At 36.9% G+C, this 13,426-nt stretch overlaps 1 protein-coding gene across 13 annotated transcripts in view; it reads right to left on the bottom strand.

Annotated features, from left to right (window-relative positions):
* EYA4 (EYA transcriptional coactivator and phosphatase 4) overlaps positions 1-13,426 on the bottom strand; it is a 306,683-nt gene that overhangs the window by 10,321 nt on the left and 282,936 nt on the right. For 8 of the 13 annotated variants that reach the window (XM_043456882.1, XM_043456884.1, XM_043456883.1 and 5 more), the window contains 5 exons: positions 10,378-10,436; positions 10,110-10,270; positions 7,473-7,587; positions 5,432-5,553; positions 3,041-3,141 (listed from right to left, as the gene is read on the bottom strand). In XM_043456882.1, coding sequence (XP_043312817.1) covers positions 3,041-3,141; positions 5,432-5,553; positions 7,473-7,587; positions 10,110-10,270; positions 10,378-10,436 — 558 coding nt within the window. Of the gene's footprint in view, positions 1-2,901; positions 3,003-3,040; positions 3,142-5,431; positions 5,554-7,472; positions 7,588-10,109; positions 10,271-10,377; positions 10,437-13,426 lie in introns of all 13 variants that reach the window. The other 5 variants (XM_043456892.1, XM_043456885.1, XM_043456887.1 and 2 more) reach the window with 1 other exon arrangement.

The raw sequence follows: 13,426 nt of genomic DNA, 5'->3' as shown, positions 1-13,426 counted from the left end.
AAGTACTTCATCATGGATGATTTAATGAAAAAAAGAAATACTGCACTATAGCAATGAACAAAGCCAAAACTTAATTTATAACTTCAGGCTGATGACATGTTGTAGAATATATATTCATGTGTGTAGTAGAAATACATGTATTATACATATAACATGGTAAAAACACTTCATTATAAAAAGTATTATAAAAAGTATAATTAAAACAATAATCACTATTGTTATGTAGTTTTTACTGTCCAATATGGTAGCCATTAGTCCAACATGGCTATTGAGTGAGAACTTGAAATGTGGCAAGTCCAGCTCAAAATACATACTGAACTTCAAAGCCTTGGAACCTTTTAAAAATGTAAACATCACATGAATAGCTTTTATACTTATTAGGTATTTAGACAATCATATTTTGAGTATATGGGTATATTAAAGTATATTACCAGAATTAATTCTAGTGGGCTTTGCAGAGGGCGCGAGTGGTAAAGAACCCGCCTGCCAATGCAGGAGACACAAGAGACATGGGTTCGGTTCCTGGGTTGGGAAGATCCATTGGAGGAGGGCATGAGAACCCACTCCAGTATTCTCGCCTGGAGAATGCCATGGACAGAGGAGCCTGGTAGGGTACAATCCATAGGGTCACACAGAGTCAGACATGATTGAAGCGATTTAGGAGCAGCAGCAGCAGAATTAATTCTACCTGTCTTTTTAACTTTTTTTTTTTAAATGCAACTCTCACAAAATTTAAAATGACAAATATGGGTCATACCACACATTTCTATAGTGGAGTTCAGTTGTAAACTTTGAAATTCTTCTTAAATTTACAAAAAAAACCCCAAAAACCCTATACTTTTGGGTCAAATTAATGCATGAAATTCACCTAGAAGTAACTTTTAAAAAAAAATTCAGCTCAGATATATTTGTAGTAACAAAATAGTACTTTATATTTTTGCACATGCGATTACAGCTACATCCCAAGAAAAGCATGCATTCTGGATACTAGAGAAACCAGCCACCTGTGTTTCAAAACAGAATTATAAGCCTTCACCATCACCAAAACTGTACTGACATACACAACCATTTGGAAATAGCATTCTAACCAAGGTTCTTATCCACTGGAGTCATGCCTTTTCCCCCTGAAGTTGTGGGTTTAAAGCTGAAGGTGTAACAACTGGTATACCAAGTCTAGTTTTCATGCTAGGTATAAGTGGGGTAGACTTTATAAGTTTTAATTTTCAAAGGCATATACTATTTTGGAAAAGTGAATTTTATCAGCCCTGACCTAGATATATGTGAATTTCACACAGGTTAAAAAATATGTAAAATGCTTGCCATAGTGCCTGCGTTGGCTGTTCTTTGTTAGGTGTAATTACGGTGTTAATATGAAAAATTAAAACAACAGGGACTCAGGGCACTGACAAACTCCAGAAGATATTTCAACTGTGTGTGACCCAAAGGATTTCAAGCGGTCGTCAGCTGGGAAATTGTATTTCTTGAGGCTGTGTCCCTGACCTCATACAGAACGTCCTTGGGGCCAGGGTGCTGTCTTGGGTCATTGACACCACTAATTAGGACCGAGGAGGGGAGGGACTCTGTGGGAGGCTGAGACTAAAACAACTTTCTTCATGTTATGGGAAATCATGGAATATTTCAAGTATGGTTTCCAGAGTGTCACCAAACCTTCTAAAGTGGAAGCTCTTTCTTTTGCCTCCATTTTGCTTGATTTGAATTGATTACAATCATAAATCATTTCTTTTAACTTTCGAATATCACTGTAAACTTTTCTAGGACACTGTTTATATTAGGTTTTTGGGGGAGGGGCAGGGGTGCGGGTGGTGGGGGACAGAAATCAGATAAACACTCAAGCACATGCAAGTGTCCAGTTAAGGTTTTTTAAGATGATGCTATGAAATCTCTTCAGGAGAATAAGGATAATATTTTTTCCTATGGAAAACAATACATGCTGATATGTCATTGTTTAACAATACTTATTCATCATTTTGCTCTGTTTTATAAATTACATCAGTTTAATCCTCTCTAGATGACATTTTGCCATCAATCAGTGAAGAAAGCAGTAGATCTCAATGTTGGGTTAACTTACTGTCTGGTATCTGGGGCTAAGCCAATGATATGGTTGATGTTGGACCAACCATTTAAGGTTTTTTAACTTCCCTGATTCTCTAGAAATATGGGCCAGATGAAAAGGCTGATTTAAATACCTAGGGTCTATGAGGTCTTCTGAATATATTCAAAGCCAGCTGCTTGGCTTCACGAAAGTACCAAGGATTTAACAGAAAGGTAATACTCTTCTAGAAGATGTACATGAAAGGTACATTGCCTTTAAGTCTCTACAGTAAGTTGGCACCAAAGGATTTGAATACTATATCCCATTCCAACAGTATTTATTAAATTCTCCGGCAAGAGTTTTTTCTTCAGCTATTAAAGCTATCATCAGCATTTATCATCACGGGGCACAGTGGCGACACGGTACTCACAGCTCCATACGGCACAGAGGCTGGATGGGCAAAGGGCAAGAACTGAGCCACTCACATGGATTTCTATGGAGCTTGTTAAGCATCTTTAATCTTGTTGAATTTCATGTGCTCAAAATGGTTATTTTTGCCCCATCTTTCTTATATCTGTGTGTATTATACACACACACACATAAACATACACACAGATAAATATAACTAAATGTTCTTACATTTCCTGTGAAGTTTCAGGCAAAAAAAAAAAAAATGCTAGACTCCAAATGGTTTATTTGAATGTAAGTATTGACCTTCTCATGCTCTTACTGCTTTGCATCTATAAATTTAAATCATTTGTCAAGCTGCCATTGGGCCAAACTACAGGAATGCAAACAAAAAAGCTTGCATTAGAAGTATCACACCAACATTGTTTGAAACAGGTTACCTTTTTTGCTGCCTGTTCTTCTTCTACACCATCCCCAATTACAACATATACTACTTTTCTGCCAAACCTTTGCATTATTCGTTCAAAGCAACTTTCTTTTCCTGGAAGATAAACAAGATAAAGTTCAGAGTGAAGTTACCTGGTTAGCGGCATGCTCCTCATCTCGGCCATCTCCAATCACAACATAAGTTATGTTAGTGCCAAATCTGGACACTATACGCTCAAAACAGCTTTCCTTGCCTGAAAAACAATGCACTGCTTATTCTTCCAGCCATTGGAATCATTAACTTAAAGATTCATAAAGTGTCAAGTTACTTTCTCTTGAACATATATCACTTAAACTAGCTTGCAAACTCTGGGTTATGAAATCAACAAATATGGTTGAATATTCTAAATTTTTACTTGAGACTGATTATTAAACAAATGTGTCCCACACTCCAAAAAACGTCAGAAAGGTTAAGCATCTGACCCAAAGAAACCTGTTTGTATCTTTCATTCTACCTGAAGAATACAAGAATAGCTTTACAAGCAACTATTCATTTTTACATTTATTTACATAGTTTGTCTTCAGTAGTATAGACAAATCAGCTAAAAATATTACTGTGAAATATTGAAAGTTCACCTAGAATGAAAGAGGAAATACTAAGATATGGGTTTACCTTGATAAAACAACTCCTTTCTTCAAGTGGCTGGAACCTAGTTTGCTCAGATTAATTGTACTAAGGGTGCTGTCTGGGCCACAGTCCTGGGGACACTGGCATCCTCTGACTGCACTACGGGAATAACATCACGGATTTCTACACGTTCTTTGTTTTTAAAACACTAGCATTATGTTTTGAATTTCTTTCTCAGTATGTTCATGCTGTCATGGCTACCTCTGCATTTTTTTTTCTTACTCTGAGAGTTCAAAACTCCAAAAAGTACTGACTTAAAGGGAAAAATAAAAATTTTTTTTCATATTAAATATAAGGAACAACTTAGTCTTATTTAATAAGAAAGACTGTTGACCTTACTAGAGGAGATGTTCACATCTGTGTAAAACTAATGTATCAAAAAGCAAAATCAGGTTCCATGTAGTAATCCTGCTAGCATAAATATACACATTTATATGAAAATGAATGGTGTATGATTTCAATATCCTTAGACCATGAAGTTTTTGCAACTTGTTTTATGTCCTTGGATATATTCCAGTGTCTCTGAGTTTATAGTCTATGGGAACTTGAATAGAATTTGTATCTTATTATTATATGAAAAATTGTATAAATCTTATTTATGTTGAACTGGCTCATGGTACTTCTCGGGTCTACTATATCTTTCTACTTGTCTGTATATTCATGCTATCAATTTTTGAGAGTTTTATATTGAAACTCCAACTAAAAAAATCTTAATTCATCTACTTAAAAAGTTATAATACATAGTGGAACTATTAACATATGTAACTTTGTTTTGTATTTTCCAAGTCTCCTGTAAATGTTTTCATAATTAAAAAACTAAAAAAGAGAAAAAATGATTGGATTAAGATAAGTGTTAAAAAACAAACAAACAACAAAAAAATGAATGGGATTTGTATCAGGGCTCTGAATTGTAATGCTCAGGACAACCAGGAATTTATGAAAGCTTGGCCCTCTTTAACTATACTCCCCAGACAGCTGCAGCTGGGGGCTCTTTCTGCCTGTGCCAATATCAGAACTGTGCAAGGCCCAGGGAGGTTATTTTTGGTCGGGGATTTTAGGATTCTGAACCCTTGTCAAGCTGCCAAAGCCCAAGTTTGTTGACCTTCAAGGCACATTATACAACCCATCTATTTCCCCAGGCATTTCCTTGACAGACAACAGAATACATGAGTTGTTTTCTTTTAACTCTTTCAAGATGGCAGAAGTTGATGAGGTTTTGTTTCTGAAAGTTTATTAGAAGTCTCAGCGCCTGTGAAAGGCACTTAAAGTCAAAGATGGCTCCATAGATAGCTGTGATCTAAATAAACAAGGTGGCAGTTCTTTGATTGCTACCGAACGTTTTGGGAAATGTGTATTTTCAGCCATTCACATGCTGCGAATGTTCCAAATGTGTTTTCTGATTCATGAAACTTTTTCTCTCTTGAATTAAGGATACTAGTTTAATTCATCTGATACTCCCATATAATGCTAAAATGGTATTCTTATCTTAGATCTAGATTACTGAATATGCAAGGATATAATACCACATATCATATTTATTAAAATATTAAACTCTATGGCTAAAGATACTATATATTATTTAAATAACGTGTGCCATAATGAATACAAATAAATAATATAAATGTATATATAAAGAGTCAGATACAGAGTTCAGAATTTCATAGGCAACAGCTTTCATAAAATTTACACATGCTTAAACAGTTGCAGAGAACTTTGTTATTTGCGCTCTACCAAATTTGTTTGATATTCTAATAGCAAAATGGATGAAAGAGGGAATCATGCGAAGACACACATTAAGAAAATCCCCCAAACACAGATCTGAACATACTTCACACAGTTAGAAATAACTCTCTTACCTATTTTAGTTGCACTGTAAATATTCTCAATGGGAAAAGCACCTCCTAAGCTATAGAGCAGAACCTTCGCCAGCGCTGGGATCAGCTGGGTTGTTGTTACCAAGACATTTACGCAGTTACTCCTAAAATGGGGAGGAAATTGGCATATTTGTTTTCTAATAATAACTTCTATGAGTGCAGATTTTAAATTATCACTGCAATCTTTCAACTCCATAATAAACACCCCCTGATAACCCAACCTTTCAATGTTCAATGGTTGTTCATGGTGCCTAGCACCTAGTGGGCACGATGCCAGATGCTGGGAATAGATCCCAAAATGCAGTGAAGGGAAATACGCACACCTTTGCTCTGATACATAATTCAGCAACGATTGGCATCAACATCTACTTTTCTGATATATGTTGTGAAATTTACCAATAAGGTGAGGATGTGGATTACGTGATAAATTTCATGACAAATTTCAAAACCCTCATTGCGTGATGACTTCTTCTTCCCCTTCCTTTCTTTGTTATTCATGTATTTATTTACTTACATACATTTATGTTTCATATGCATACATTTATTTATATAATATACCCATGTATTTAAAAATAATTTATATATACTTTGGGTAACACAGAGATCATCTAAACAACAGCGTAATAACCTTTGTTTTTAACTATCTAGGAGACTTCTTTAAAAACAATGAAAGCAGATTCTACTGCATTTTACACAGGATTTCAGGCTGCAGTCCTCACATCCCAGCCTCCTTAACTTTTGGTTTCCAGGTCACCGTCCCAGAGATCACAAGGCAGCAAATCCCATCTTAAAACAGCTTTAATTGTTAGACAATTCTTCTCCATGGAGCCAGAAGCTCCCTTCCTAGGATTCCTACTCATTGGGACCAACTCTCTCTTTCATAGACGCAGAGAGAAATGTAACTTGTTTCCCGCTCCACATCTCAAGCAGTTGACATCGGTAACCTTGTCCCACTCATGACTCTTCTTCAGACGAAACTCCTTGGTCTCTCCCTCTGACTGTTCCTTGTATGTTGTTTCCACAGCTTAAACACTTCCGGCCACTTATGCCACAGTCCCCGTTGGAATGAGGTGCCCCGAACTGAGCAATGTTCTTGGTTCTGCTTCTAGCCTGACCCAGGAATCTACTGCCCCTCCCTGACCACTTAGCCTCCCTGCTCTCAACGCAGTGGCTGGTCATAGCACACGGCTCAACATCTCGAGCAGGGCTGGGGTCACATCTGTCCACTTCTGTGTTCTGAATGCTAGACTCTCCTTTCACTTTGTTAAGGTTTCTCTGAATCTTAACTCAACCAGTCCAAATATTAGCTCTTCTCTGAATTTTTGTTTTGCTAAGCACAATTGTTTTGCTAAGCACACTTGCTAAACATAATTTTATTTATTCCTCCACACATTTGCTAAGCATAATTTTATTTATTCCTCCAATTCAGAAATAAAACTAAGGAATAGGACAGAACAAAGATTCTTCCCCACCCTAATTTAGCTATCATGTTCCAGATTTATATTATTTTATTCATTAGTATTTATGGCACATCGTACACAACTCATTATGTCTACTCAATTCTCCTATCTACACTAACAAAAGTCAGCATTTCACTGTTCTGTTCAAACAACACAAAGGTTACAAGTTACTTAGGAGCTTTCTGCATCTTTTTTGGATGTGTTCAAATTATGTACATTATCTATAATGGCCTAAAAGACTTAAAAACATGCACAGATTGTATAAACAATGTGTATTTTTGCCACCATCTTCTGTATTTTGCCACCAACAGAGTGTTTTTTAAAAAAATTTGGAAGTCAAATGACATTCCCATGGGATTTATCAAGGGTTATGAGGAGGAATGGATAAAAAGCAGCAACCTCCATTCTCTATACCCCATCCCACCCCCCCCCCCACACACACAAGTGTTAGGTCCCTTCAACCTCTAAAATAAGTCTGCGAATTAAAACATTTTGATACATGCTAGACTACTAGAAGGACATCTTCAATACAATAATACAGAAACTGCAACAATGCGGCTTACCTCGTACTAATAATTGATAGAGATTTAAGTGCATTTGTTAGCCAGGAGTCTGTCAGACCTTCGATCTCAGCCCTCAGCTGCAGCCATGCATCTCTCTTGGCGGGGCCAAGAAGTCCTGCAACACAGAAAAGCAGGGCAGAGTCAGGAGATCAACATTTTGCAGGGATGCCTCGCCTGGTCTCCCTTCTGACTACTATGGATAATTTTTATTCCCACCTATATAAAAAATAGAGACTTATATCAACTCTGATCTTTCATGTCAGAGTTGATTATCCATTCATTCAGTCCACAAACTGAACAACTTCTACATGTAACAAACAGTCTGGGTTAAAAACTAGGGATATAACAGGGAAGGGAGGGTCATAGTCTCTGCCTTCACTGATCCCAGAATCTGGCACGGATGACGCCAGTCACCGGAGGGACCCTGACGACTCCCCTGCCCGGGTCCCACTCCAGTAGACCGACAGAATAGGTCTAGTGGGGGAAATAAGGGTCTACCAGCCTAGAGATATGAATCCCAAATACTGTGACTGTCAGAAAATGTTCACTTTCTTAAAAATCACAGCTATTACCACTTTGAAATAATAATGACATTACCACATGTACCTTTAGAATTTTGTAGAATTTGTTTCTAATATTAATGCTGAAGCTAATAGAAATGCTTTGCTTTGTAAAAAGGAGTTGAGAACTTGAAAATCCTAAAGCCTGTGACAGAACTACAGATGGCTGAATGTTACAATGGTATTAGGACAAGAAAAGAAGTAGTTATGCTAATTTTATAGAGAAAGCTCTTGCTTTCATGATAAAACAAGAACATGTAAATTGACTAAATAATAGAGTTTCTTATTTAAATCCTGTTTCAGAATACTGAGTACATATATATAGGTGGATATTAAGGTGGATATTTTTAAAATCAAAATTTCTAGTTTCTACCAAATCTCATTTGTCTTTATTCCAATAAAGAGATGCTAACATATCACAAAATGAACTCATATCTCATTGTTTAAACTTCTTCAGCTATAAGATTATTTACTAGAAAGCTTGTTAATTTTTATATAATTTTAATAATAATAAAGATTGAGGGCAGGAGGAGGAGGGGACAACAGAGGATGAGATGGTTGGATGGCATCACCGACTCAATGGATTTGGGTAAATTCAACGAGTTTGGGTAAACTCCAGGAGTTGGTGATGGACAGGGAGGCCTGGCATGCTGTGGTTCATGAGGTCACAAAGAGTCGGACACGACTGAGCGACTGAACTGAATAATACCTTTTAAGAGGGAAATAATGACATGCTTTAATGAGAAAAGTTAATTCAGATTTCCCAAAGGGATATTTATTTTAAAGTTGAATTTATTACTCTCAATTCCTTTTAAACAGTATATCTATTTATTTGGTTTTGCAAAAAAATGTCTTGCATAGAATGTTAGAGTGAATTAGGAAACCTGTGTTTCTGAGTTGTCTGCCTAAACCGCTGGCCAAGTCAGTAGACTGCAATAGCCTGTTTCTCACTTGGAAATGAAGAACACCCATATCTAAGCTTCATTTTGGTTTTAACATTATTATTATCCATGGTTTTACATGTTTTTGTTCTCCTGAAGTTATAGAATATCTACTGAACGTCTATTATGTGCTTCAAGCTAGCAAGGTGCTGGATACAAGACCAACAGACACACAGCCCACCCTCATGACCTGTATGGTGTAATATACACTACAGACGAAAATTTTATTTATTATATTGTATCCTATGACATATATGTGAACATACACATGTAGAGCATTCACAAATATATTTAACTGTCTTCTTCAATTTTAGATTCTGTTTTTTACTCCTCAATCATCTCTCTTTTTGTTTAAAAAGTGAAACAAACAAAAAGCCCTAGGAGAAGAACCTTAAATGACCTCATAACTAATCCCTAGGATTTGCCCACCCTAAGATTTTGGTGACCTAAAATTGATCCTAATAACAGAGATCATTAAGGTTTATTATACCAAGAAGCACATCCAGGATCTTAGTTTTGATATCACAGGCTTTGACATTACCTGTAATTTATGAATGAGTATAAAATGGTTTAGTTACTACCCACAGAACATTTGAACTCTTAAAAACCATGATATATATGGCGAAGATATATTGACAGATAATATGCAATTTTTGAAAGGATAAATTTAGTCGATGTCTTTGGAACAACATAAAGCACTGCTTGTGTTTATTTCTGATAGGATTCCAGAAAGGTAATGACTGCTAGCAGCTCTGTTTCAATGACTGGGTCTCTTGTCTTTAGATAGGTCTTCTTTCCATGGCCTCCACCAGTTCTCCTCTGTCTGGTTTTCACTGGGAGTGTCCCAGCTGAAGAAGGGCCAAACAAATGTCCTGCTATTAATCTTGACCAAACATCTGGGCACAAAGAAATCCCAAGTCATCTGACAGTTGCTGTACACTTTATTGTGCAGTTAGATTTTTTCCCACCAACTCCAAGAAACTAAAAATTCAGGCTTACTCTCACCCATCATGAGCCCATGTGAAATAAATTTATTTCACAGAAGGATCATCCTTAATAATACAAAACTTGAAACTGTGGTTCAAATTGTACCTCTATCTGCAGTACCTTTATTAAATGTTAAAAGCCACACATACCTCCCACGTTGTTCTTGTAGGTGTTGTATAATTCTTTTACTCTTCTGTAACGAAAAGCCAACTTCCTCATCCAGTCAACCCCTCCTCTTACACCTGTTGGCAAACAAAGGTTTGCACTACTTGCAGCTGCATGGAAGCCATCAGTTGCAAAACTGTAGGTACTGCAACACCCAAAATACATTAAAAAGAAATAAAAGAAATAATTACATGTGCAAAACTTCACAGCTGAATTTCTGTAGGAAAGAGCATACTGAAAGGCCTGGCTTACCTTAAGTCCTGCCCATTGTCATCAGAGGAAACATCATCTATGTGAACTTGATCACACTCCTGTTAAAAACATTGCAAGAGTTGTTTTTCAAAGAAGGCTAGTCACCATGTTTGAAGCTTTTTCCGTCTTTCCACTTGATCAGGCTACGGCCAGAAGAGGGCAGCATTTGCCCACCCATCCCGCCCTCTCGTGCTGGGAAATGGCACTATTCCCAACCTATAAGATCTAAACCCAGACAAGGGCCTTTAAAGCCTGAAGACACAGGGCATATGGGTTTCTTTAGAACAAATAAAAACTTAATTTTAATCTTAAAATGACAGATAAGGAATTTTCTTTAGAATCTTTACAATCACCATTATGTTACGTTAATCCTCAGTCATGTCTGACTCTTTGCTACCCCAAAGATAATCATTGGAGATCACTTCCAGTCATTTCTGTTATGCACACATAAATATGAAAGCAAAGCTAACCTGAAGATACTCAAAACTTATTTGGCTGAACACCCCAGTGGTGTTCCCTGGTAGCTCAGTCAGTAAAGAATCTGCCTGCAGTGCAGGAGACCCGGGTTTGATCCCTGGATCTGGAAGATCCACTGGAGAAAGAAATGGCAAACCACTCCAGTATCCTTGCCTGGAAAATCCTATGAACAGAGGAGCCTGGTGGGCTGCAGTCCATGGGATTGAAAAGAGTCAGACACGCCTGCGTGACTAACCCTCACCCCAGTGGTTACTATTATGCATTATTTGTTGAGCAGCAACAGAGGGGCTTGATGATTACAGCGCTCTGTGAGATTTCTATGAACTCCTGCTTTTTTGCTGGGTGAGTGATACCACGAAAGAACCATGGTGATGTTATTTTAAAAGTCCTGGTCTTTCAATACAGCAAAAAGCTAGTAACCATAGAAGCCGGTGGATTTTTTCTTCTTCTTTTTATAGCTTGTTTTTAAACCTAAGCTGAAAAGAATACTGCAAGTAAAAGGGAAATAATGAAGATTTACCATCTCCAATGTGCTACAAATTCAGAGGAAAACAGACTTTAGGTATATACATCCACATAATTGACCTGTTGTAGCATACTCAAATGGCAACTTTTTGCAAAAAGAATTCAATTCTTCTTTGCTGTTCTAAGACTCCTTTTCTATCTTCAAATAATCTGCAAAGCTCCAGTGAAGTAGTACATGATATAAAGGTGGAATCTGGCTAAGGCATTTCAACACTGAGAATCTACTAATACTTCGCTGGTGGCTCAGACGGTAAAGAGTCTGCCTGCAGTGCCGGAGACCTGGGTTCGATCCTGGGTTGGGAAGATCCTCTGGAGAAGGAAACAGCAACCCACTCCACTACTCTTGCCTGGAAAATCGCATGGACAGACGAGGCTGGAAGGCTACAGTCCAAGGGGTCGCAAAGAGTCGGACATGACTGAACGACTTCACTTTCACTTTTCCCTTTCAGAATAAGTATGGTTTAGTCTTCCAGACCTCATATTTTTCCCCATCGAATTATTCCAGTCAAACTCACAGAGTCTGACTATATATATTAAGTGCTTATCTTTCAAAATCAATTCTAAAAAATCATTACATTTGAAGATAAGATGCCATACTAAAGACTTTTCAGCTACTATTTATAATTATTATAGGACTTGGAAGTATCTGACAGTGAAACATTTAATATCTCATCTCCAGCTTTCTACACTGAGTATATTAGATCCTGTTGCAGTGTGAGGATAAATTAGCTGGCTCAGGCTTCTTTCAAAATATGAAACTTAGTGAGTACCTCAATCAATACAATTTTAGTACATCATTTGAAAATCCAGGTAAATTAATCTTAAAGATTCACATGAGGAACATAAATTATGGGTTCAGTAACTTTTTAATAAATACATTCACAGATAAGGGAGGACCTTAACAGTTAATCTGACTAGAAGCTCCCTGAGGGGGCTGTTTGGGTCACCTGGATAAACCCACATTTAAAGCACACTATGGCACAACGCAATCACTCAACAATTCTTTGTTGACTAAATAGCAGATGTATAGACAAATGTAATTCAAGACAGAATTACCACAATCATTTAAATGTTCTGACATAAGTTTATGGTGATGTAAAATATTCTAGATGGTAAGGGCTGGAAGAAGATATATCAAGAGTGAAGGAAACAGCAAAAGAACAGAGTGTGGGCTGAGGCTGCAGGACAGGCATTTTAAAAAAGTTCTTTCCCATTTTGACTGAGTATTTGTTGAAAAGAGCACAGCTCAAACTTTAACCCAAGAAGGCTTTAGGTTTCCAGAAAATTCTCAGGGAAAAGCGTCACACCAACCATAATAGCTGTTAGATTGGGCTTTAAAGGAAAGGGTGAGATGTAACCAGGAAGTATGAAAGTTGGAAATAAAAGTTCTTGCAGAATACTGAGGTAGCAAAGCAGTTCTAGATGACAAGAATTATTTCTTGAGTTGCTTACATTCCTGTTAAGTATGAAGACCAAATTAAACCACCATTGAAATGGGATCATGCAAAGCTGCTCATTCCATTGAGGTTCTGAAATCTTTCATCATGTAAACAATTTCCACAATTTTACCATAAGCTAATGATATTAAAAATTGGGGTTCTTATGAATTACATTGGCAATTGTAAGTCATTTCTTTATCTAATACTCTCTCATCTAATTTTTAGAGAAATTCCTCTGACACTTCAAGTATTAACTCACATGATTAATTTGTACATTTTGCCCTCAAATTTATTTTTTACTCTTGAGGACATCAGTATATCAAACTTATTGGACCGTGAGTTCCATATTTGAAGTTATGTTTGAGGTTTTTCCAAATGGAACTTTTCTTTAAATTTATGCCTAGTTAACTATGCTTGTTGACTCTGGATCCGTGCCTGAGGATTACAGTCCAGTGAAAGAAACCTGAACTTCAATCACTTACATTTTTAGAAAAATCTAAATAATTGTTCTTCAATTAGCATTCACTCAGAGGAATTTTACAAGAATTATTTTGACTAAAACCTAAAATACTAAAATGAGTTTCATGCTTTGGCTTTAACAAACTTTA

This window comes from Cervus canadensis, chromosome 33 (assembly GCF_019320065.1).
Source record: "Cervus canadensis isolate Bull #8, Minnesota chromosome 33, ASM1932006v1, whole genome shotgun sequence".
Taxonomy (NCBI): Eukaryota; Metazoa; Chordata; class Mammalia; order Artiodactyla; family Cervidae; genus Cervus; species Cervus canadensis.
Note: the sequence above shows the minus strand (reverse complement) of the source record. Positions and strands in the feature narration are given on the sequence as shown.